Source organism: Ranitomeya imitator, chromosome 3, assembly GCF_032444005.1.
Source record: "Ranitomeya imitator isolate aRanImi1 chromosome 3, aRanImi1.pri, whole genome shotgun sequence".
NCBI lineage: Eukaryota > Metazoa > Chordata > Amphibia > Anura > Dendrobatidae > Ranitomeya > Ranitomeya imitator.
Window position 1 is genome coordinate 245,866,998 of NC_091284.1, and position 23,064 is coordinate 245,890,061.

A 23,064-nucleotide genomic window follows, 5' to 3' on the forward strand; every position below is an offset into this window, starting at 1 on the left:
GTCTACATTATAAATAAAGGGGGTCTTTATAATACATTACAATGACAAAGGGGAGGACATAATGACATTAAAAAAGGTGACGCCATAACATGACTTTACAAAAGAAGATGCCATCTGTCGCCACAGCCTACATGGGGATTACAACAGCCATTACAAAAAAAGGCTTTTACTTTATTTAATAAAAAAAAATGGTGACGCCATAACGTTATACAATGGAGTGGGTGTGATGTCTCCCTGTGAACTGTGATAGGCCACAGCGGGATCATCTATAGGTAGGTTCTATAGCAAAGTTCCGATATAAAAAGCTTGAGTCAACTGTTCAATCACTTGTGCGTATTTCAACTACGAGCATCTTGCAATAGGTTGGAAATCCACAACTCTGCATCGTGTTCATTCTCCATCTCGTAAGCGTACTGGTTGGAAATCAAGATCTTTGCAGCGTCTTTGTTTTATAACCTCTCGTGAGCGTCTTGTTTTGAAATCTGGAATTCTGCTCCGTATTGATTTAACATCTCGTGAGCGTCGTGGTTGTAAATCGAGACCTTTACATCGTTCTCTAGCTTCTTGTGAGCGACCTGGTTGGAGATTTTGAACTCATCAGCGTTCTTATTAAATCTTTCATGGTAATTTTTTTTTTTTTTTTTTAATCTGCCATTTTCAAGCCCCAAAATTGGTATTAATAATATAAAAAAAGCATACGAACCATTCCATCCCTAAAATGGTGGCTACCAAAAGGAAAGAGCGCACGGCCCATCCCATACAAGAGAAGGCTGCTCACATTAGGAAAGGCACAGGGGCCACAACTTTCTTGCTTGATGTTGCTTCATTTTTTTATTTTTTTTTTAGATGTCTGCCAATGAACAAGACTGTGTTCGGGCACTCATAGAGATGTACCGCTCCCTGCCCTGCTTGTGGAAGATAAAGTCGGCGGATTACAGCAACCGCTACAAAAAGAAAGATGCGTATGAGAACCTGGTGGCCATCTACAAGGAGCATCATCCCACTGAGACGGTGGATGAACACATTGTGCGTAAAAAAATCCAGGCTCTCCGCACAGTCTACAAAAAAGAGTTGAACAAGGTGGAAAAGTCGCTGAAGTCTGGGGCCGGAACTGACGACGTCTATGTGCCCAAGTTGTGGTACTATGACCTGCTGGCGTTCACTCGGGACCAGGAAATTCCTCGTCCGTGCCAGACTGTCACAAGCATATGTGCACCATCGCCTGAAGAGAACCTGCCCGAGTCTCCGGACGAGCATGTAAGTACCCCCTAGCTTCCCTTCTAGTAGCATGCCGTGTGTCTTGTAGGTTTATGAGACTGCATGGTTTCCAATAATAATGATTCACATTTTTCATGTTTAATCCCCCTGTTAATAACAGTTGTCACTTCCTGTTCTGAGAAGTATGTCCAAACAGTACTCCCCCCTCCTTTAAATGCATTTTTAATAATTTCCAAAGTCTATAACATAAAGATAAATACATTAACATATTGTGTCTTCCGCACATTTGTACGTACTGTATTGCTGCCCAATGTAGTTCAGCCCAGCTCTGAAAGCTCTGTAACCCCTGTGGTTTGCTACCTAGTTCCTCATAGCTTCCCATGAACAGGAATAGAGGTGTTGGAGAGGTGGGGCTCTAGGCTGAGTTGTTTGTATGTTATTGACTTTTAATTTTTTTTTCTTTTTGCTTGAATCGCAGGTGCCTCTTCAACAGCGGGAAAGACCAGAAGGGAACGATGTCCAGTCCCATCAGTCCTCCAGAAGCCCGTGTCTCGAGGATCAGACACGTCCACAGCGGCCATCTCGCAAAAGAAAGTCGACAGCGGGGACACCTGTGGATCTCCTGGCAATGGCTAACAACATCTTGTCCAAGCATGCGGCAACCCAGCTCTCCGCATTCCCAACCTTGGTTGAGGAACGGTTAAACAAATTGGACGTTACCCAACGATCTCACGCGGAGCGATTGATGTTTGACGTTCTGAACGCGGCAGCCGCTGGAAAACTGAGCGACACATCTATGTTGAACATCACCGAGCGTCAGCCCAGTAGCCAGTTTTATTTGGGACCACCACAGGAGCCCATGCACAGCACTCCTGTCCGCAGACCAGGCCCACATCATTCTCAGTTCTGGACACCACCTGCACCTCCTTCTTTTGCAGACTTTTCACAAGGACCTTCTACGTCCACGGACCGGTACAGCGAGATGGGCACCTACTATCAAAATTTGTAGGGATCTTGTCTTGAAAACACTAGAGACTTCAGTTTTATAACGTCCATAATCCACTCTGCCTACTGCCCTGCAGTCATTGGCCTGACGCCCGGTAATTAATCCTTGTGCCTATGCATCATCAATAGTTTAAAAAAAACTTAATTTAAGATAAAAATTAAAAAAAAGGCTATCACACCTGCTATACTCACCCTCCGTCGCCTTTGCCACTCCCAGGACCACTCCATTGAAAGCGGCAGCTTACGGTCCCTGGGAAAGGTGGCGTAGGGTGAGTATAGCACTGCTTCAACGGGACTTCGGAAGGTGAGTATACAAATATATTTATATGTTAATAAACTCGGCCAATTTATCCCTCCCCTACTCCGTAATCCCCTATGGATCATCAACAGTGAAAATGTCATGTGAAAACAAATAAAATATATATATTTTTCAAATTTGTCTCCATACTACGTGGCTCTCTGGATGGGCAAAATACTATGTGGGTGGGCAATATGCAAAGTGGACATGCTTACTGTACAATACCAAATGCATTTTAATCGGGATATATATATATATATATATATATATATATATATATATATAGATAGAGAGAGAGAACAGCACAATGCTCACCAATAGCGGGTGCCTAGCCCCCTGGATAGAATGGTCCAAGCATTTATCCAACATATATACAAAATAGGAAAAAGAAGGCAGCACTCCCAAAGTTTCATGTGAAAAAAATATGGAGATTTAATCGACCCACATCACTGCGCGACGTTTCGGCTCCCTGAGCCTTTTTCAAGCCTTGAAAAAGGTTCAGTGAGCTGAAACGTCGCGCAGTGATGTGGGTCGATTAAATCTCCATATTTTTTTCACATGAAACTTTAGGAGTGCTGCCTTCTTTTTCCTATTTTGTATATATATATATATATATATATATATATATATATATATATATATATATATACATACACACACACACATCATGAAAGCGCTAGGGCAGAAGAGGTTGTTGATTCCCATGGTTCATATGTTTGATACAGAAGTAGAGTATTTTCATAGTTCAATATTTTAATTGGAATGGAATAAAAAGAACAAGACAATGTACATAAATCAATATATCGTTATGTTGACATTGTTACTTGACAAAGAAATTGGTTGGGTTCTAAAAAGAATGGTACACGAGAGCGGATGAACAAAAACAAATGTAATCCATAATAAATGGTAAAAGATATGCCTACAGTTGCGCTACAATTGTTGGTGCTGCCATGAGACAGCCCCTGGACCATTGAAAAAGTCACAGTATTTTTCCCTGCAATTTGTCGCGTCATCATTGTTCCTTCCGGATCCCAGACTTTCCAGGCCAGAAACCGTGTGATTGTCTAGACGCCATTCTCCCTGGGTTATATCCCCGTTTGCAGGGTCAACAGAGTCTACATACTGTGGAGGGCTGTATGCAGTGGCATCACGGCGGCGCAAAAAGTTGTGGAGGACGCAACAAGCAAGAACCACAGAGTCTATAGATGATAGTTTCATGTTCATTGCAGTGTGGAAAACACGAAATCGGTTTGCCATGATTCCAAACGCATTCTCCACAACGCGTCTAGCTCTCGAAAGCCGGTAATTAAATATGCGCCGCTCAGGTGTCAGAGTTTTCTGGGAGAATGGCTTCAAAAGGTTGGGATGCAGTGGGAACGCCTCATCTCCGACAAACACAAAGTTCAGGTTTTCAGTAGTGTCACTGTTGGGAGGCAAGGCCAGTTTGTTTTCTTTCAAGCGGTCCCCAAAATCGGTTAGCTCCAAAACTCCGCCATCAGATAATCTCCCATTGATCCCTACAGACACACTTACAAATTCGTAGTTCGCATTAACGAGGGCCATCAGAATTACGCTGAAATAACCCTTATAGTTATAATAAAAGGAACCGGAGTGTGGTGGTTGGGTGATGCGGACATGTTTCCCATCCAAGGCACCCCCGCAGTTAGGGAACTGCCATTGCTCATGAAATCCCCTTGAAATCTCTTTCCAATCATCCGGGGTCTCCGGGAAAGGCATGTAATTTTGGTGTAAAGCAGAGATAATTGCTTTACATGTCTCCGGAATTATGACGCTGAGTAGGGTTCGGGAAATCGCAGCGCAGTAATGCAAGTCTTGCATAGACCTGCCAGTCGCCAGGAACCGGAGCGTAACAGCCAGTCTCTCATCCACAGGGACAGCAGCTCGCATCCTTGTATTTTGCCGCCTAATATAAGGTTCCACAGCTTCAAGTAGGAAATTAAATGAATCCTCGGACATTCTCAGGTAGTTCTTGAAATCATGCGGGTTGTTCTCCTTCAGTTCCCTGATTAGGCCCATGTGGGACAATTGATTCCTCTTCTGCAGCCACTGTCTGGTCCACATGCGGCGCTGTCGCTTTGCACGATTGTTTCGCGCTTCAGCCTCCAGCTGGTTCTGAGCTTCTAACAGCAATGCAGCCGCTACAATCGCAGGTACATCCGAAAGAGACATGGCAACCTGAAAAAGCACAATAAAAAATAATTATTACATATGATTTGCTAAAGTGACACAAGACAACCAATACTGTTAAATAGTGTTCACACATCTTTTTTTTTTTTTTTTTTGGTTAGAAGGCAAAGTTCACATTAGCGTTTTGTTCGGTGCAGCCACGGCAATGCATGTGCCACTATATTTTACCTAGGGGCCTGAAATAACATGTGTTGCCCTATCGTTTTGTGAATCATGCGTCAGGACACAGAGGACGATGCATGATGTTTTTTTTTCTGACCCTAAAACCATGGAAAAGTTAATGCATGGGTCACAAAAAGCGGCGTTGGGCATGTGCTCACATATCTGTTCAGCGTTGCATCTCAGACGCTGCCCTGTTCTACAGAAATGTGAACATAGGATTTAATGGAAATTTATATTTACATGTGTAATAAGCAGCGTTTAACACTACAGCCGCACCCCATTAACATCCCAAAATTACGATACAAGCTACTACAAAACTGAAAGCAAGACAATAAACGCTGTGACTTGGTAACAGGAACGCCAAAAAAAAGGATGTCTGGAGCCGGCGTCACAAACGCGACGCTGTGCATAATCAGAGACGCTATAGCGATGCCGATCGCGCCGCAGCTAGGACCTCCTCTGGGCGTGGTTAGGCGGTGCCGTACAGCGTCTATCTTTAGAAAATGGCGGCGAGACAGCGCTGTGCTCCTCTGGGGCAGGCCGAGGTGCGTTTTTTTGTGGACAAGATGGATGCCCTCGACTATGAGGGAAGGAGGAGCCGGCCTGCCCACCCAAATTTGCACAAGAATGCAGTGCTGGGCCGCATTGCAGAAATGATGGAGAGGAGGTTTAGCATCCGGCGCAGTGCGCTGCAACTGCGCAAGAAGTGGGCCGACCTGCGCTATAAGCAGCCACTCCATCTGGCACACTTGCGAGCGGAGGCAAAGCAAGGCAAGTATCAGAATGGTGGAATTGGAAGACGCACGGTACCGAGCGGGGGGAAATGGGAGACTCGTGCCCGTGGTTGCCAACTTGTCCGGGACTTACGAGGACAAAAATTTAATATTTTCTTTTCAAATTTCTATAATGTCCAAGCGCAAAAATGCGTTGTTGCGTAAAAATTGGTCAGGTCATGAATTCCATAATCTCCACCCCCCATATTTAATTTATACGGATGTCCGCAATTGTAATCACGATTGTCCTGAAATCATTACGTGGAGGTTGGCAACCCTGCTCGCACTGCCAGTAGGGGGAAACAGGAGACGTGCACTGCCGTGAGGTGCTTCCTATGTTCTATATATGTAATTACATTTAGCTTGTCAAAATTGATTTTTACTCCTTCCCGCAAATGGCCTCTTTTTTTTTTTTTTTTTCTACAGCTCTGTACTTTTGTTGTCTAAACATGGCGATTTCTTTTTTTTTATTTTTTTGTGTAGAGAGACGCCGCCGGCACCAGAGGGCACTGGCCTCCACCACAGCGGCCAGCAGCAGGCCACAGCCTGGACCGTCACGTAAGTTATCCATCATTCATTTCAATTTTATAACTGCATATGGGACTTTACAGGGGAGCAGAAATATAGAATACATTACAGATGCAGCCGAATTTCGATAGGCTCCTAACTTTTGCTGTCAATGTTGTCTAGTTTTATTGTGATGTCTACAGCTCTGTACTTTTGTTGTCTAAACATGGCGATTTCTTTTTTTTAATTTTTTTGTGTAGAAAGACGCCGCCGGCACCAGAGGGCACTGACCTCCACCACAGCGGCCAGCAGCAGCCCACAAGCTGGACCGTCACGTAAGTTATCCATCATTCATTTCAGGCTCCTAACTTTTGCTGTCAATATTGTCTAGTTTTATTGTGATGTCTACAGCTCTGTACTTTTGTTGTCTAAACATGGTGTTTCTTTTATTTTTGTGTAGAGAGACGCCGCCGGCTACAGAGGATACTATCCTCCCCCACATCTTCCAGCAGCAGCAGCAGCAGCCCACAAGCTGGACCGTCACGTAAGTTATCCATCATTCATTTCAAAATTATAACGGCATATGGGACATAAGAGGTGAGCTGAAATATTGTATACATTACAGATGCAGTAACCCCACCACAGGCCACTACTCCGCCCTTCCGCTACCCATCTTCCTCCCCCGGCTCGGCATCATTCTCCCCAGAGGCGAGCATTCGTAAGTGACGATAAACTGCGAGCGGTTCCCCACAGCGAGTTCAATTGTTAAACAGATATGATTTTGATTCCTTTTAGCTCCGGGAACTCTGGCCCGAGACAGGGGATGGGTGGTCAGCAGCTCCAGTGATGGACAACAGGCGTCCCTTTTCCGTAAGTATACAGACAGTGGGAGGGGTTATCGGTGGGATGTCACATTTGACAGCGACTAATAAAATGCAACCAAAAAAAAAAAAGACCTCTGGGACAGGACAAAAAAAAAAAGACTTTTATTCTATCTTCTATCTACAGAACCGGACACTGTGAGAGAGCTGCTGGCCAAACAAGAGGGACTGGAGCGGACAGTAGCGCTCTTGGAGCGCACAGTAGTGCTGCTGCAGCATCAAGTGCAGCAACATGGACGCACGCTGCGACACCTTTTGGCGCGCGGGCGTTAAAAATGTTTTTTTTTCTGTTTTTCTTGACAGATGTTAGTGTTTTGTTGAAAACAAAAAAAATCAGTTCAGTTTCTAAAAAAAAAAAATTTCGTTCCTTTAAGTTGTGTGCTGTTTTATTTACTAGCGGAGCACGCCAGGGCCAGCCAAGGCAGACACAAGAGAATTAGTTAACCTTTCCATATAGTGTGTGCAAAATTGGCAGACAGCTAGTTTACCTTTCCATATGGTGTGTGCAAAATTGGCAGACAGCGCAACTGAGTTTGCAAACCGCATAGTAATGCCTCCATCTTGTGCGTCTGCTTGCCAGATGCACAAGATGGCTGCCGGAGGTGTTTTATCCATCATTACACCATATACATAGATAAACATTATTGAATAGCCATAACTATACACAAAAGAAACAAACAACTGAAAGACATTTCATACCGTTGATGAGCAAGAAAAGAAACGATGAAGACGCCTGCAGCAGAATACGTTCTAGACAGAACGTCCACGGGAGAAGAGGATCGTAGCTGGCGAAGGATCGTTCCGAACAGGACGCTGTAAAGGCAGAAGACCGTGAAGACACAGCGCTCCAACAATATGAATCAATCGCTGTAGAGTTGCGGTTTATATTCCGGGACGCCGTAACGTCACATCCTGGGTGTCTCCCTGTGCATAAAACACACCTATCTGGCTACGTCTGCATCGTTAGATCGTTACACTCTTGCTGTGTGACACTGAGCAAACGACTAGCGAGGACGATCTGTGAGTCGCTGTTACGTCACTGTATCGCTCCAGCATCGTTCGTAGGTTGGTGTGTTTGGCATCTCTGCAGCGACCTAAACAGCGACGTTCCAGCGATCTCATTTTGGTCGGATCGTTGTCGTTCTCGTTGTAAAATCGTCTAGTGTGACGGTACCTTAAGGAATAGGCTGACCCATTTACCTCACAACTGTATATACAGTCATGGCCAAAAGTATTGACACCCCTGCAATTCTGTCAGATAATACTCATTTTCTTCCTGAAAATGATTGCAAACACAAATTATTTGGTATTATTATCTTCATTTAATTTGTCTTAAATGAAAAAAGAACAAAAAGTATTGTCCTAAAGCCAAATTGGATATAATTCCACACCAAACATAAAAAGGGGGTGGACAAAAGTATTGGCACTGTTCGAAAAATCATGTGATGCTTCTATAATTTGTGTAATTAACAGCACCTGTAACTTACCTGTGGCACCTAACAGGTGTTGACAATAACTAAATCACACTTGCAGCTAGTTGACATGGATTAAAGTTGACTCAACCTCTGTCCTGTATCCTTGGGTGTACCACATTGAGCATGGAGAAAAGAAAGAAGACCAAAGAACTGTCTGAGGACTTGAGAAACCAAATTGTGAGGAAGCATGAGCAATCTCAAGGCTACAAGTTCATCTCCAGAGACCTGAATGTTCCTGTGTCTACCGTGCGCAGTGTCATCAAGAAGTTTAAAGCCCATGGCACTGTGGCTAACCTCCCTAGATGTGGACGGAAAAGAAAAATTGACAAGAGATTTCAACGCAAGATTGTGCGGATGTTGGATAAAGAACCTCGACTAACATGCAAACAAGTTCAAGCTGCCCTGCAGTCCGAGGGTACAACAGTGTCAACCCGTACTATCCGTTGGCGTCTGAATGAAAAGGGACTGTATGGTAGGAGACCCAGGAAGACCCCACTTCTTACCCCAAGACATAAAAAAGCAAGGCTGGAGTTTGCCAAAACTTACCTGAAAAAGCCAAAAACATTTTGGAAGAATGTTCTCTGGTCAGATGAGACAAAAGTAGAGCTTTTTGGGAAAAGGCATCAACATAGAGTTTGCAGGAGAAAAAAGAGGCATTCAAAGAAAAGAACACGGTCCCTACAGTCAGACATGGTGGAGGTTCCCTGATGTTTTGGGGTTGCTTTGCTGCCTTTGGCACTGGACTGCTTGACTGTGTGCATGGCATTATGAAGTCTGAAGACTAACCACAAATTTTGAAGCATAATGTAGGGCCCAGTGTGAGAAAGCTGGATCTCCCTCAGAGGTCATGCGTCTTCCAGCAGGACAATGACCCAAAACACACTTCAAAAAGCACTAGAAAATGGTTTGAGAGAAAGCACTGGAGACTTCTAAGGTGGCCAGCAATGAGTCCAGACCCGAATCCCATAGAACACCTGTGGAGAGATCTAAAAATGGCAGTTTGGAGAAGGCACCCTTCAAATATCAGGGACCTGGAGCAGTTTGCCAAAGAACAATGGTCTAAAATTCCAGCAGAGCATTGTAAGAAACTCATTGATGGTTACCGGAAGCGGTTGGTCGCAGTTATTTTGGCTAAAGGTTGTGCAACCAAGTATTAGGCTGAGGGTGCCAATACTTTTGTCTGGCCCATTTTTGGAGTTTTGTGTGAAATAATCAATGTTTTGCTTTTTGCTTCATTCTCTTTTGTGTTTTTTCATTTAAGACAAATTAAATGAAGATAATAATACCAAATAATTTGTGTTTGCAATCATTTTCAGGAAGAAAATGAGTATTATCTGACAGAATTGCAGGGGTGTCAATACTTTTGGCCTTGACTGTAGTTATCTACCAGATTACCTCCAGTAAAATCAGTTCTAAATACAAGCTGCCTCTGTCATCTCTGGGGAAATATCTACATATAGTCGTTTGGCTCATCGCATTTTCTTTTTTGAGTTTGTCACCACTATTGAACTGAACTTATTCTACTGTTTGATCTGATTTAACCCCTTTGTGACCCCAGCTTTTTTCAGTTTTGCAGTTTCGTTTTTCGCTCCCCTTCTTCCCAGAGCCATAACTTTTTTATTTTTTCATCAATATGGCCATATGTGAGCTTATTTTTTGCGGGACGAGTTTTTCTTTTGAGTGACACCATTGGTTTTACCATGTCGTGTACTAGAAAATGGGAAAAAAATTCCAAGTGTGTGAAATTGCAAAAAAAGTGCAATCCCACACTTGTTTTTTGTTTGGCTTTTTTCTAGGTTCACTAAATGCTAAAACTGACCTGCCATTATGATTCTCATTATGAGTTCACAGACACGAAACAAGTCTAGGTTCTTTTTTATCTAGGTGATGAAAAAAAATTCCAAACTTTGCTAAAAAAATAAAATAAAATCGTGCAATTTTCTGTTACCCGTAGCGTCTCCAATTTTTGTGATCTGGGGTCGGGTGAGGACTTATTTTTGCGTGCTGAGCCGATGGATTTAATGATACCATTTTGGTGCATATACGTTCTTTTGATCGCCTGTTATTGCATTTTAATGCAATTTCACAGCGACCAAAAAAAACATAATTCTGACATTTTTAATTTTTTCTCGCTACGCCGTTTAGCGATCAGGTTAATCCGTTTTTTTTTTATAGATCGGGCGATTCTGAATGCGATGATACCAAATATGTGTTGGCTTGATTTTTTTTATTGTTTTATTTTGAATGGGGCGAAAGGGGGGTGGTTTAAACCTTTACTTTTTTATTTTTCATATTTTTTAAAACATTTTTTTTTTAATTTTGGCATGCTTCAATAGCCTCCATAGGAGGCTAGAAGCTGCCATTGCTCGATCGCCTCTGCTATATAGAGGTGATGCTCAGATCACCTCTATGCAGCAGAATTACAGGCTTGCTATGAGCGCCGACCACAGGGTGGCGCTCATAGCAATCTGCCATCAACAACCATAGAAGTCTCGTGGAGACCTCTGGTTGTGATGGTAACGCACCGATGACCCCCGATCACATAACGGGGGTCAGTGGTGCGCATACTTCCGGCTGCGCGGCTGGCAGTGCTTGTTAAATGCTGCTGTCAGAGTTTGACAGCAGCATTTAACTAGATAATAGCTGCTGGTGGATCGAGATTTGACCCGCCGCTATTGCGGGCACATGTCAGCTGTACAAAACAGCTGACATGTCCCGGATTTGATGCTGGCTCACCGCCAGAGCCCGCATCAAAGGGAGAGATGCGACCCCCGCCATACTAGTACGGCGAAGGTCAGGAAGGAGATAAAGGAGAAAAATGCCCCGACAGTGTATCAATCATCCGAACAGATTCTGCTATGTGTGTGTTTCTTTAGCACCAAAAGGCCAAATACATTCGATCACTCATGATATTAAAAAGATGTGCTAGATGTACTTTTAGTGTCCACTTGGTGATCAAGACAAAAGCTGGCCCCTCATGTGATATGCTCAAGTTGTTCAAATGGTCTTCGTGACTTGTTGAATATGAGGAAAGTGGCTATGCCATTTGCTGTTCCCATGATTTGGAAGGAACCCAAAAATCATAGTGATTACTGCTTCTATTGTTTTGTCAAACTGAAGGGCTTTTCTACAAAGAACAAACATAAGATTAATTACCCTGAACTTGAATCTGCGATTAGGCCAGTTCCACATGATGGTATCTTGCCAGTTCCTGTACCACCGTTGTCTGGATTGGATGAAAATGAAGTAGAATATGAAGACTATGGAGCTGATGCTACTGGTGAAGACATGGAGACCTCAAGTCAAGATGAGTATGCATCTGTTGGAGCAGCCGAGCATCCAGACTCAACACTCAACATACTCAACATGAATTAAATGATCTCATCAGAGATCTTCCATTGTCAAAAGATAAAGCTAAACTTCTTGCATCTTGGTTGAAACAGTAGAATCGTCTTCATGATAATGTCAAAATGTGTTATTATTACCGAAACAGATGTAACACTTTAACATAATTTTTCACAGTTGATGGACCAATGGTGTACTGTAACAATGTGAATGGCCTCTTTGAAGAACTGAATCAAAGTATTTTTTTTTACAGATTGGCGATTGCCTTTTTGCCACATGGTTTTTTTTTTGCCTTTCTTTGGATCAACATGTTAGGGCATGTTTGGTTAGGCTTTGGGTTGAATTAGATGGACTTACAGTCTTCCTTCAACCTTAATAACTATGTTACTATGATTGTTTATTGACTCATCCCAGAGAACTTTGGAAGCAATGTTGCTTCACAATGGAAATATGAAACCATCAATCACTATTGCTCACTTATGTCATCTAAAGGAAAGTTATGAAAATCTGTCACTTGATTTGGATGCTATACAATATAAGCATCATCAATGGAATATCTGTGGAGATATGAAAGTGATTGGTCTGCTAATGGGAATAAAAAGTTTCACAAAATATTGTTGCTTCTTGTGTTTATGGGACAGTAGAAATACAGTAGAGCATTATGTACGTCGTGATTGGGGACAGAGAAATATCTATGCTTCAGATAGAGACAATGTTCAGCATAATCCTTTAGTTGTGCCAACAAAAATCTTTCTTCCACCACTACATATAAAATTGGGATTGATTAAAAACTTTGTGAAAGCCATGACAAAGACAAATTCACAAGGGTACTAGTACATTTCACAGAAATTCTCCAGCCTTTCACCCCCAAAACAGAAGGAAGAGGTATTTGTTGGTCCTCAGATCAGAGAGCTTATGAGAGGTGATGCGTTTGAAGCAACTCTAAATGATAAGGAATTGAGATTGTGGAAAAGCTTCAAGGGGATCTGTGGAAACTTGATAGGAAAAAAAATCTCCAGAATATGTTGAAGGTGTTGAGGAACTGCTAAATGCATACCAGTGTCTTGGATGTTGCATGTCTCTGAAAATGCACTTTTTGCACTCACATTTAGATCACCTTCCCTGAAAATCTTGGAGATGTAAGCGATGAACAAGGCGAGCGGTTTCACCAGGACATTAAAGTAATGGAACACCGTTACCAGAGTTTTTGGAATGACTCAATGATGGCAGATTAGATTACTGCTGGATGTTGAATAGGGACTGTAGAAATCGCAGGAACGCGGGATGTCGCCACGGACAGGAGGCAGATCAAGAGTTAACAGTATTTATTTAACAATAACACATCTCTTTCTTGCCGGCTGAGTAACTGTATGGAAGACACCCATTGTCTAAGCTGAGCCAGTTCTTCGTCTTCCTGCTGTACTCTGACCGATTCATCACCGTTTCTCTCAGAGTCACGTAGAGAACGACTCGCATAGGCAATCACTCGCTCTTCTCCCTTCTGAATTTGGGACAACACGGCTCAGAGTCCGTGTAGACTCCCATCTGTATACAGAATAAATGTAAGTGTGAAGTCAGCATAGGCCAGCGCCGGTGCTTCCATCAGAGCCAACTTTAGTGCTTGAAACGCTTGTTCTTGGCAATCACCCAACTGTACAGGTCTGTTTTTTGCACTAGAGGGTATTCCCTTTAATAATTCCAGCAGTGGGTTCACGATGTGAGTGAAATTCTTTACGAAGCGTCGGAAGTATCCCGTGAGTCCCAGGAAAGCCCACACATCTTTCACGGTCTTTGGAGTAGGCCAATCTTGCACCGCCACAATCTTTTCTCGAGTAGGTCTCACCATGGCTCCGCGGCGTACAATGGTCCTGAGTGACAAGGCTCATGCCCTGTCCCATACTCGTTCTTACTCTTACAAGACAACCCTGAAAAATCGTATCAATGACAGTCTAATGTTAAGCACTTTTAATTTGCTCATATTTTGGTTTCTATTTTGCATGTGAAATTATTTTGGTTCAATAAAAACTGTTTTGTAAGGTGAAGATTTTTTTTCTGATATGTAGATTACTGTTTTCTTAATGTCACCAGTATATTTCCTTTACCTTATAATAATAATGATGCTGCTCCGTGGAAACTATATGTTTTACAGAAAAACTATATAAATTTTTGAAATCAGGACAAAAAGATGATTCAGAAAAGAACAAAGTCACCTGCGATGATTACAAAAAGTATTTTTTTGTAGACCTGTAGATTATTATTAAAACTTGAAAGCAAACAAGCAAAGAACTGCTACTGTTTGGGTTCACGGTAGGGCTCAAAAGGTTGACAGTACGTGAGTTGTCTAGTGCACATCAGGTTGGCATACATGAGGAATGCAGAGTGCATCAAGTTGGCATGTGTGAGTACTGTAAAGTGCATCAGGTTGGCTTTCATGATTTGTGCACAGTGCATCAATTTGACATACTTGAGTTGTGTATGCAGCGCCCCAGAGTCCTGATTGTTGCAGTAATGTCGCTCTGCCGCTAAGGGGAGTGATGTTATGTCTGATTGCACTAAAGAAGTTCATCTGACCAGGTATCACAGCACACATTACACTTCACACTCCAGCCACCAGGGGGAGCAAAAGGCAATATGTATTAGGCCACTCCTCACACTGGTAAAACTGGGGGTCGGATAGGAAGTTAGAACAGAACGCAGCCTGGGAGAGATCCAGGGAGGACCTGTCAGGGGTGGGTTCCTGACAGGGGCCTAGCAGAACGAATAGAAAGCAACGGAACCACGCCTGCACTACCTTGCGGCAGTATCCTAAGAAAGGACAAGAAGAGAATAAGCCACAGGATATTGTAGAAAGTGAGAAACAAGATCAAGCACCAAGGAGAGCCAGTAGGAGTCGTGCCTCGAGAACGGCAACTTCCTACTGAGGCGCGTAGCCGGTGACCGGAACACCGAGGAAGTAACTGACTCTATGCCTTACTTCAAATACCGCAGGACAGTTAATTATAGGTTGGCCGTCTACCATACATCACCTAAGCAGACATAGGGGGCAAGCATGGAGAGGGGCGTCTCTAGGGTCCCAGAATAGCTCCGAGCCTTCCCGTCAAACGGATGCATCCTATCCAGATAACTTGGGGGACGAAGAGAAAGAGAGAGAGAGAGAGAGAAAGAGAAAGAACGAGAACAGAAGTTGTGAGGACTATCCCGAATGCTCAGCAGGGAAGAACTACAACACACAGGCGCTAGTGGTAGGCACTGATTTCCACCTGCAAAGGGAACTCTGGATGTGCCTTCAGACTGGCCGGTCTCAGACAGCACTGTTAACTGTGCTCTGGATTGAGGATCCCGAAGTCTTCAGTAAAAAGTAAAGAGACTGCAACCCTGTGTCCTCGTTATTAACTGCGTCTCACACCATCGCCACCTACATTACTGGGAAGCCCTGGGGACACACTTCACCTGTGGGAAGGTATACCATCTAGCTGCCATTCCATCACCCCAGCGGACCCCTCAGCAGTGTCGGTCACCCTGACCGAATACCACAGGTGGCGTCACGAACCCTTGACAAACTACCATCACTCCTTTTATTGGACGCCCCTTAGCAGGGTCACGGACCAGGTCCAGCCACCGTGATAACCCCAGAACTGAGACAGAGAGGACCGGTACCGAGAACCTGTGGCCCTGTGTCTAGGGGCGCTCCATGTAGAGTGCATAAGGTTGGCATATGTCAGATCTGTAGAGTGCAAGAAGTTGGCATACATTAGTTGTGCAGTGTAGATCAGGTTAGTATATTTAGTGGTTTGTGTATGTGTGGTACAGTTTGAAGCACTCTTTTACACTGACCAGGTTTGTTGGAGGAGGTGTTGCACTAATAAGTGGTGTCCTTGCCTATTCCCCTTCTGTAACACACTCCTCTTTTATGACCTACCTTTCTTTGAGGTTTGAGGAACCTCACCAGGGAAATGTTGGCCTGGTTTCATACAAGCACCTTCAGTTCCAGAAGTACTTGGTCTGCTCCTTCCTGATTTCCAAAGATTTGCACCTTGATCTCTACCTCCTGGAACTGAAGGTATGTACCAGTCTGGCCTGCACATCGTGATAGCATGTAAGCATTACACTTTGCCATCTGTACGATGTGCATGACCAATATTGTTATGGAAATTTGGGTTGGATAAATCTACCCGTGTGTGCTGCGGCCGCTCCCAATTATTATTTCTGAGCCCTTAAAGAATGAGTCTGACACGTGGTGACAGCTTGACATTCAATCAAAGACTGGCCATTTATTTCCTGATACATAGTTTTTATAATAGCATATAGAAAGGTGTGGTTGGGGCGGTTAGTTAATTAACATACAATTCAGTTATTGGTTATCTGATATATATGGAATATTGTGATTAATGCGCATATGACTGCTGATTATGCAACTAAATGTAGCTCTCGGTATATAGGACAAAGTTGAGGCATCTGACCAGGACTTAGTACATTTGGCACTGTTGATCTGCCATTTCAGAAGACTCAGCGGTATCAGTCCCGAACATCTGGTCCAACTTCCCGTTTTTAAGGTGTTTGAGACATAGCGGAAAGTACCGAGCACAATCTGGCTTAGCTCATGTGGTAAAGTTGAGCAATTGATTATAAAGTAGCTGAGTAGATAGATATATATTTGCTTTTGTGTAAGTATATGTGATTTAAAGGAATATATATATGATTTAAAGGAGTATACATGCAAGTGAGATCTACATGATATACATATTTCTATCACAAGCCCCACTTAGATATCACTTGACCTAAGCCTAGCCTCCTGTCCCAAAGCGCTGCAACTCTTTTGTGCTGCCAGCGATCCGACGCAAACCTAGTGCCTACGCCCTACACCGTACAGTCTTTCGCAATGAGCGATCAGGAGATCTGTCCCTAAACGGGGGTAGAAACATGCATGGTCTCATATTGGCGACTCTGTTCAATCAGTTCCACATATTCGTCATCATCAGGATTGGAGGAGCCATCAGGTGGGTGAATCTGAATTCGGAGAGGTTCATCCAGGAGGAGATGCGACATCAGGTTTGTTGTTTCCTCGACTGTCTTTTGCATCATCAGGATCATTCTGGCTTAGGCGTATCTTCTGGTACGGGAGCCTTCTTGCAGTGCGATGCGTGGATCCAAGTGGGCCTTCCCTCTAGTTTCACAGAGGTTGGTGTCGTCAGCAGCACTTGGAAGGGACCGTCAAATCTGGGGTCGAGTGTTCGCCTCACAAACTTCTTCACCAACACCCAGTCTCCTGGTTTCAGGGAGTGTGAACCGGGTACCGATCCTGGATCTGGTAATGAAGAGAAAACTCGAGAATGGACATTAGCAAGTTTCTTGGTGAGTTCAATTACATAAGCAGACAAAGTATCATATTGCATTGTCAACTGCTGAGGGAAGAATACCCCTAACCGAATGCTGGACCCAAACAGAATCTCATGAGGTGACAGCTTTTCTGGGCCTCGGGGAGTGTGCCTGACACTGTGCGATGGGGAGTGTTTCATGCCATGGTTTGCGTGTCTCTTGGGCAACTTTTAACATCCTGTTTTTGAGTGTCCCATTCAGTCTTTCTACTTTCCCGCTACTCTGGGGGTGGTAGGGAGTATGTAGGCCTAAGTCTGACCCTACTGCTGACCAGATCTCCCTTGTGAGGTTTGCTGTGAATGCGGGCCCCTGATCACTCTCTATCACTTCTGGGACCCCGTATCTGCACACGATCTCTGAGAGTAGCTTCTTTGCAGTAGTCTTTGCTGACTGATTCCTCACTGGGAAAGCTTCTGGCCATCCTGAAAACACGTCCACGACCACAAGGGCATATTCGAATCCTCCACTTGGCGGCATCTGGATGTGGTCTATCTGGATCCTCTGGAAGGGGTACAGCGGTCTGGCAAGATGATGTGTGGGAACTTTCTCCATTCTTCCAGGGTTGCATTTGCCGCAGGTCAGACAGCTGCTAGTGAACTTGGCTGTTAGGGTGGAGATCCCTGGAGCGAACCAGTAAGCACCAATCAGATCATTCATCTGTGTCTTTGATCTGTGCGTGGGCCCATTTGCCCACTGGACCACCATAGGGTACATGCTTCGGGGTAAACAGGGTTTGTAGTCCATTGAGTATACTCTTCCTTCTTGATGTGTTGCACCCTTCCGCATCCAATTCTCCTCCTCCTTTGGGGCTTGTTCTTGCAACTTCTTGAATAGATCCCAAGACGTCATGTCATCTGGTGTCTTGTCCTCAGTTGCCACGTAGTAGCCGTCCGGCTCTACGACCTCTCCCATTTCTCCATACTGTCTTCCTTTGGCGGCTTCTTTGGCTGCCATATCCGCCATGTTGTTGCCTCGTGCCTCTACTGTGTTCAGTTTTCCATGTGCTTTGACCTTCAGTACTGCCACAATTTTTGGGAGTTGGAGTGCGCTCAGTAGGTCTTTAATAGCTCCATGATGCTTTACGGTTGTTCTGCTTGCTGTGATGAAGTCTCTTGCAGCCCAGATGGGTCCGAAGTCGTGTGCTATGCCATGCGAATACCTTGAATCGGTGTAAATGTTCGCAGTTTTGCCTTCTGCAATCTGGCAAGCCTTCGTCAGCGCTATCAGTTCTGCTTCTTGGGCTGACAGGCTAGGTGGCAGACTCCTGGACCACAGGATTTCTTGATTGCTGGTCACTGCACATCCCGTGTGAAATCTTCCTTCATCATCTGCAAATCTGGAGCCATCTACATAGAGGATCAACTCTGGGTTGGCCAGTGGCTCTTCTGCCACATTGGGTAGTCCTGCTGTTTCCTGTTGCATGATGCTGAAACAATCATGATCATCCGGTCGGAGCAAATCCAGATCCTTGTGGAAGGTATCCTGCAGATTTTGATCTGGAGGGTTCGTATCTGTATCCCCCCTTGGGAGTGGGAGTAGAGTGGCCGGATTGAGGACTGTACATCTGGAGATGGTGACGTTGTCAGGCAGTAGTAGTGAGCACTGTAGACGAAGATGTCTTGCGATGGAGAGATGTTTTGGCTGGGTTTGATTGAGAATTGCTGAGATGTTATGTGGAGCCAGGATTTCCAGTGGATGTCCAAGAATGATGTCAGCTGTTTTGTCCAGGAGGGCGTGTGCTGCAAATACTGCTCTCATGAAGGAGGGGGCTCCCCCTGCAACTGGATCCAGGCGAGCTGAAAAATAGCCTAGAGGTCTCTGTCTTCCCCCGTGAGTCTGTGTCAGGACTCCAGTAGCATGGCCTTCTTTCTCCATCAGATAGAGATGGAATGGCTTCTCGTAGTCAGGTAGGCCTAGCGCTGGCGCTGAGACTACTGAGTCTTTTAGCTTCTTGAACGAACTGCAGGCCACATCTGTTAGCAGGAACGGGGTTACGTTAACGCAGTCATACAGAGGTTGCATTAGGACTGAGGCATCAGGGATCCAGGCTCTGCAATACGAAACTAGACCAAGAAAAGCTTGTAGTGCCTTTGGAGATGTTGGGGGAGCCATCCTCTCCACTGTGGTCTTCCGGTCATCTGTCAGGTGTTTAGTCTGGTGAGCAATGCAGTGCCCAAGGAACGTAACTCGCTTCAGACACCACTGGACTTTGTTCTTTGAGACCTTGCAGTGTTGTTTCGCCAGGTAGAGTAGGAGAGACACGGAATGTGCTTTACACGTGTCATAGTCAACTGCACAAAGGAGTAGATCGTCCACGTATTGTAGCAGGGTCACTTCTGCATGTTCTGTGATCCAGTTGGTGAGAACTGTGGACATTGCTTTGGTGAATTGCGAGGGGCTGTTCTGGGCCCCCTGGGGCATCACCGCCCATGTGTACTGTGCCCCCTGATGCGTGACGGCAAACAGGAACTGGTCGTCTGGATGGAGGGGAACACTGAAGAAAGCATTTGCCAGGTCGATCACCTTTAACACTGTTGCTGTGGAAGGCACATTTGAGAGCAGGGTGTGTGGATTCGGCACAATTGGAGTTTCAAATACTGTAGCATCATTCACCGCTCTTAGGTCATGTACCATTCTGAACTTGGTTGGCTCTCCTTTTACAGTCTTTTTCTTGACAGGGAAAAGCGGGGTATTGCAAGGAGAGGTGCAGGGGACAACGACCCCTATTTCCAGGAACACCTTCAATTGGTCTGAGACGGCTTGACTCTGTGCGATGGACAAGGGATACTGGGCCTTACGAGGATATGGAGTACCTGGCTTGAGCGATACCCGCACCGGGGCAACCTGAAGTTTTCCCACATCTTGGGGTCCCTTAGACCATAGACTTTCTGGTACTACGTCCAGTACCTCCTTGGGTAGGCCTTCATGGGTTGTTTGAGGTTCCTGTAAGGCTGCCAGCATGACTGACTCTTCCTGGGTCAGAGGTGAAGAAAGGGTCACGGTCCCATCTTCCTGGAACACTATGGTTGCTTTTAGTTTCTGTAGAAGGTCTGCCCCCAGTAGGTTGAGTGGGCAGGTTCTTGACACCACAAACTGGGACAGGATAGAGTGTCCTGGCTGAGTGCACACGCTCAGAGGCTTTGTAAGCTGAGAATTTCTGACTTGACCGTCGATGCCTACGCAAGACACAGAGGATTCTGATAGGCAGGTAGGGTCAGGGAGTTCCACATGTCTCATCACACTTCTGGCTGCACCAGTGTCCACAAGAAAACACCTGACAACGCCATCCACTTTCAGGGTAATTTGAGGGGTTGGTCCTGCTGAAGGGGTTTTGCATGTCAGGAGCGTGGTGTCTTGCGGACCTGGCTTGCCCCTGTCCTATGGATGGGGCGCTTCACTGTCCACCTTGTCTGCTCCTCGGCTTGCTCCTCTGGGCAGGGTCTTGGGTTGTGATGGAGCTCTGCACCGGCTCTGGTAATGACCCAATTTGCCGCAGTTGAAACATCTGACGTTCCTTCTGTCTCGGTATTGCGGTGGCTCTTCAGAGTCTATGGCCGCCATAAGGGGTGTTGTCTTCCGCACTCCTGGTTGGGACTCGATCCCTTTGGCCACGGTGAGCAGGGTGTCCATTGCTATTGACCTGTACTCGGGTCTAGCCACTATCAGTGGCTTCTTGATTGGTTCTCTGAGTCCATGCACAAAGGCCTGTGCCAACATCTGCCTGTGTATCTGATCATGAATGGTGAAGCCCAGGTCCTGGAAAACCTGCATTACTCTTCCATGGAACTTCTCCACAGTCTCTGTCTTCTCCTGACTCATGTCATGTAAGCTGAGGGCCTGTCCGGCCAGCCTGCCTTTGGCCCACTCTCTGAGTTGTTCAATCAGCTTCGGCCCTGACTCCCAGGCATGTACGTCTAAGTCTGCTGAAAGCTTGAAGTGTTCTTTCATGATTGGCCAGAAGGCATCACCTGCCTTTATCTCCATCACTGCCCACAGATCATTCCAGGTGGCTGCATATGTGCGCTGGTTCTGCTGCATTCTTCTGTAGAATGGCATGGGGTGCATCTCTGGATCTGGAAGATTGTTGAGGATACTGGTCACCTGACTTGGGGTGAAGTGCACATAGTGTAATGGTGGTGCTTCTATCTGCCCCTGTCTCCTAGGTGCCCGTGGGTTTTTCTTCCTAGTACTGGGTAGCATGTATGAAGTCCCCTCTTCATCCTCATCAGAGGAATAGTTGTGATAGAGTGCACTGGGGTCCTGCAGTGGCTGATAAGCGGTCTTGGATATTGTCTTCTTGTGAGAGGATGTGTCCCCACCCTGCTGAGGCTGTGGAGGATTATAGTTCCATTGTGGTGTGAATGTTGGCTGCTCTGACCGGGGATACTGATCACCATCTGATGGTGATGCCTGTCTCCCCCCCCTGTCCCCGGACCTGAGCTGGCTGCTGCTGGGTTTGCCTGGGGGAAGCCTGCTGCTGGGTTTGCCTGGGGGATCTCCACCTTCCTCCCCCGACACCATGACTGTCAGAGGCTGGGCTGTATTGGGAACATAGAATGTGCCTTGTGCTGTGAGCACTGGATACAGAGACACCACACTGCCTGGACTCGGCACCTGCCTGACAGGCAGCAGATCAGGAGAAGGAGAGTGTGGCACAGAATGAGATATGAGGTGCGCAGAAAGCGGAGATGAAGGGTGGGAGGGATTAACTGAGTGAGGAAAAGATGGGTGATTTAGAGGAGGGGGAGAGTGCTTCAGAGAGAGAGAGGAGGAGATAAAAAGTGTGAAGGAGGTGGGTGTGGAGTAGGAGGAGGAGATGAAGAAGAAGAAGAAGGAGGTGGGTGTGGTGTAGGAGGAGGAGGTGCGGAATAATGAGAAGGGTGAGGAAGAGAAAGAGGAGGAGAAAGAGGTGGAGAAGAAAGAGGAGGAGGAGGAGAGGGCAGTGCAGAAGACGGAGAGGAAAAAGATGGAGGAGAAAGACAAGAAGAGAATTCCTTCTTCTTTGATGCAGCCAGTGCCGGCATTGTCAGAGTAACAGTGCCATCTCCCTGTACCAAGTTTGGGCGGGGCGCACCACATGCTGAGTAAGTCTCCCTATACAATGGATTCTGCTGGGTGCAGACTGCACACACCCAATATTTTTCATCCCCGTATGGGGGAGGTGCTGATGGTTTAACACCTTTCCCTACTTTGTACACATAAAAATCACTTCCTGACTCCTTCACATATCTTTCAGTGCTCCCTAAACGTTGTAAGTCTGTAGCCACCTTATACCATGCTGTTGCAGTGGGCAGCAAGTTGGTATCAACTAGCTTTCCTTTCTTTCTTTTTAAGACATCATGCCACTCTGCAGCTCTAAGTCTGCCTCCCTTATGGATTTCACATACTTTCATGAGCTGCCTGTAATTCTTCACATATCTGACACCTTCATGCTCCGCTACTATTTGAGGAGCCGTTTTCTCATCAGGAAGCAAAAGGCTCTCCTGTTGCTTGGCCAAATTATTCCCCATTGCAAAAAGAGAAATAAAAAACACAACAATAAAAATCTCAAGTAGGTAAGTATATAAAAACACGAAAAGTAGAAGAAAAAGGGAGCTTTCAAAAAATTGATGCAAGATGTTGAAATCAAAACATAAAAGAACCATAAAAAAACTGGGTACACGATCCAAAACTCAGGATTTTCACAGAGAAGGAAGAAAAATAAATAAATAAAAACCCCTTTTAAACAAAAAAATGAAGAGGCAGAAAAGAAAAGAAACTTTGAAAAACTTAAAAGTCTAAAAACTTAAAAAATGCAACAAAAAACAGAAAATAAA

At 45.2% G+C, this 23,064-nt stretch overlaps 1 protein-coding gene and 1 long non-coding RNA gene across 2 annotated transcripts; both read left to right on the top strand.

Annotated features, from left to right (window-relative positions):
- Positions 1-288: 288 nt before the first annotated feature.
- Positions 289-2,227, top strand: LOC138671606 (uncharacterized). The gene is made up of 2 exons (XM_069759781.1): positions 289-1,257; positions 1,697-2,227. The coding sequence occupies exons 1-2, from the start codon at positions 847-849 to the stop codon at positions 2,225-2,227; spliced, it is 942 nt and encodes a 313-aa protein (XP_069615882.1). The 5' UTR covers positions 289-846.
- Positions 2,228-6,435: 4,208 nt separating this feature from the next.
- On the top strand, positions 6,436-7,349 carry LOC138669658 (uncharacterized). Its single transcript, XR_011319217.1, has 4 exons — positions 6,436-6,715; positions 6,797-6,889; positions 6,967-7,041; positions 7,180-7,349. It is a non-coding gene; the product is annotated as an uncharacterized lncRNA (long non-coding RNA).
- The last annotated feature ends 15,715 nt before the right edge of the window (positions 7,350-23,064 follow it).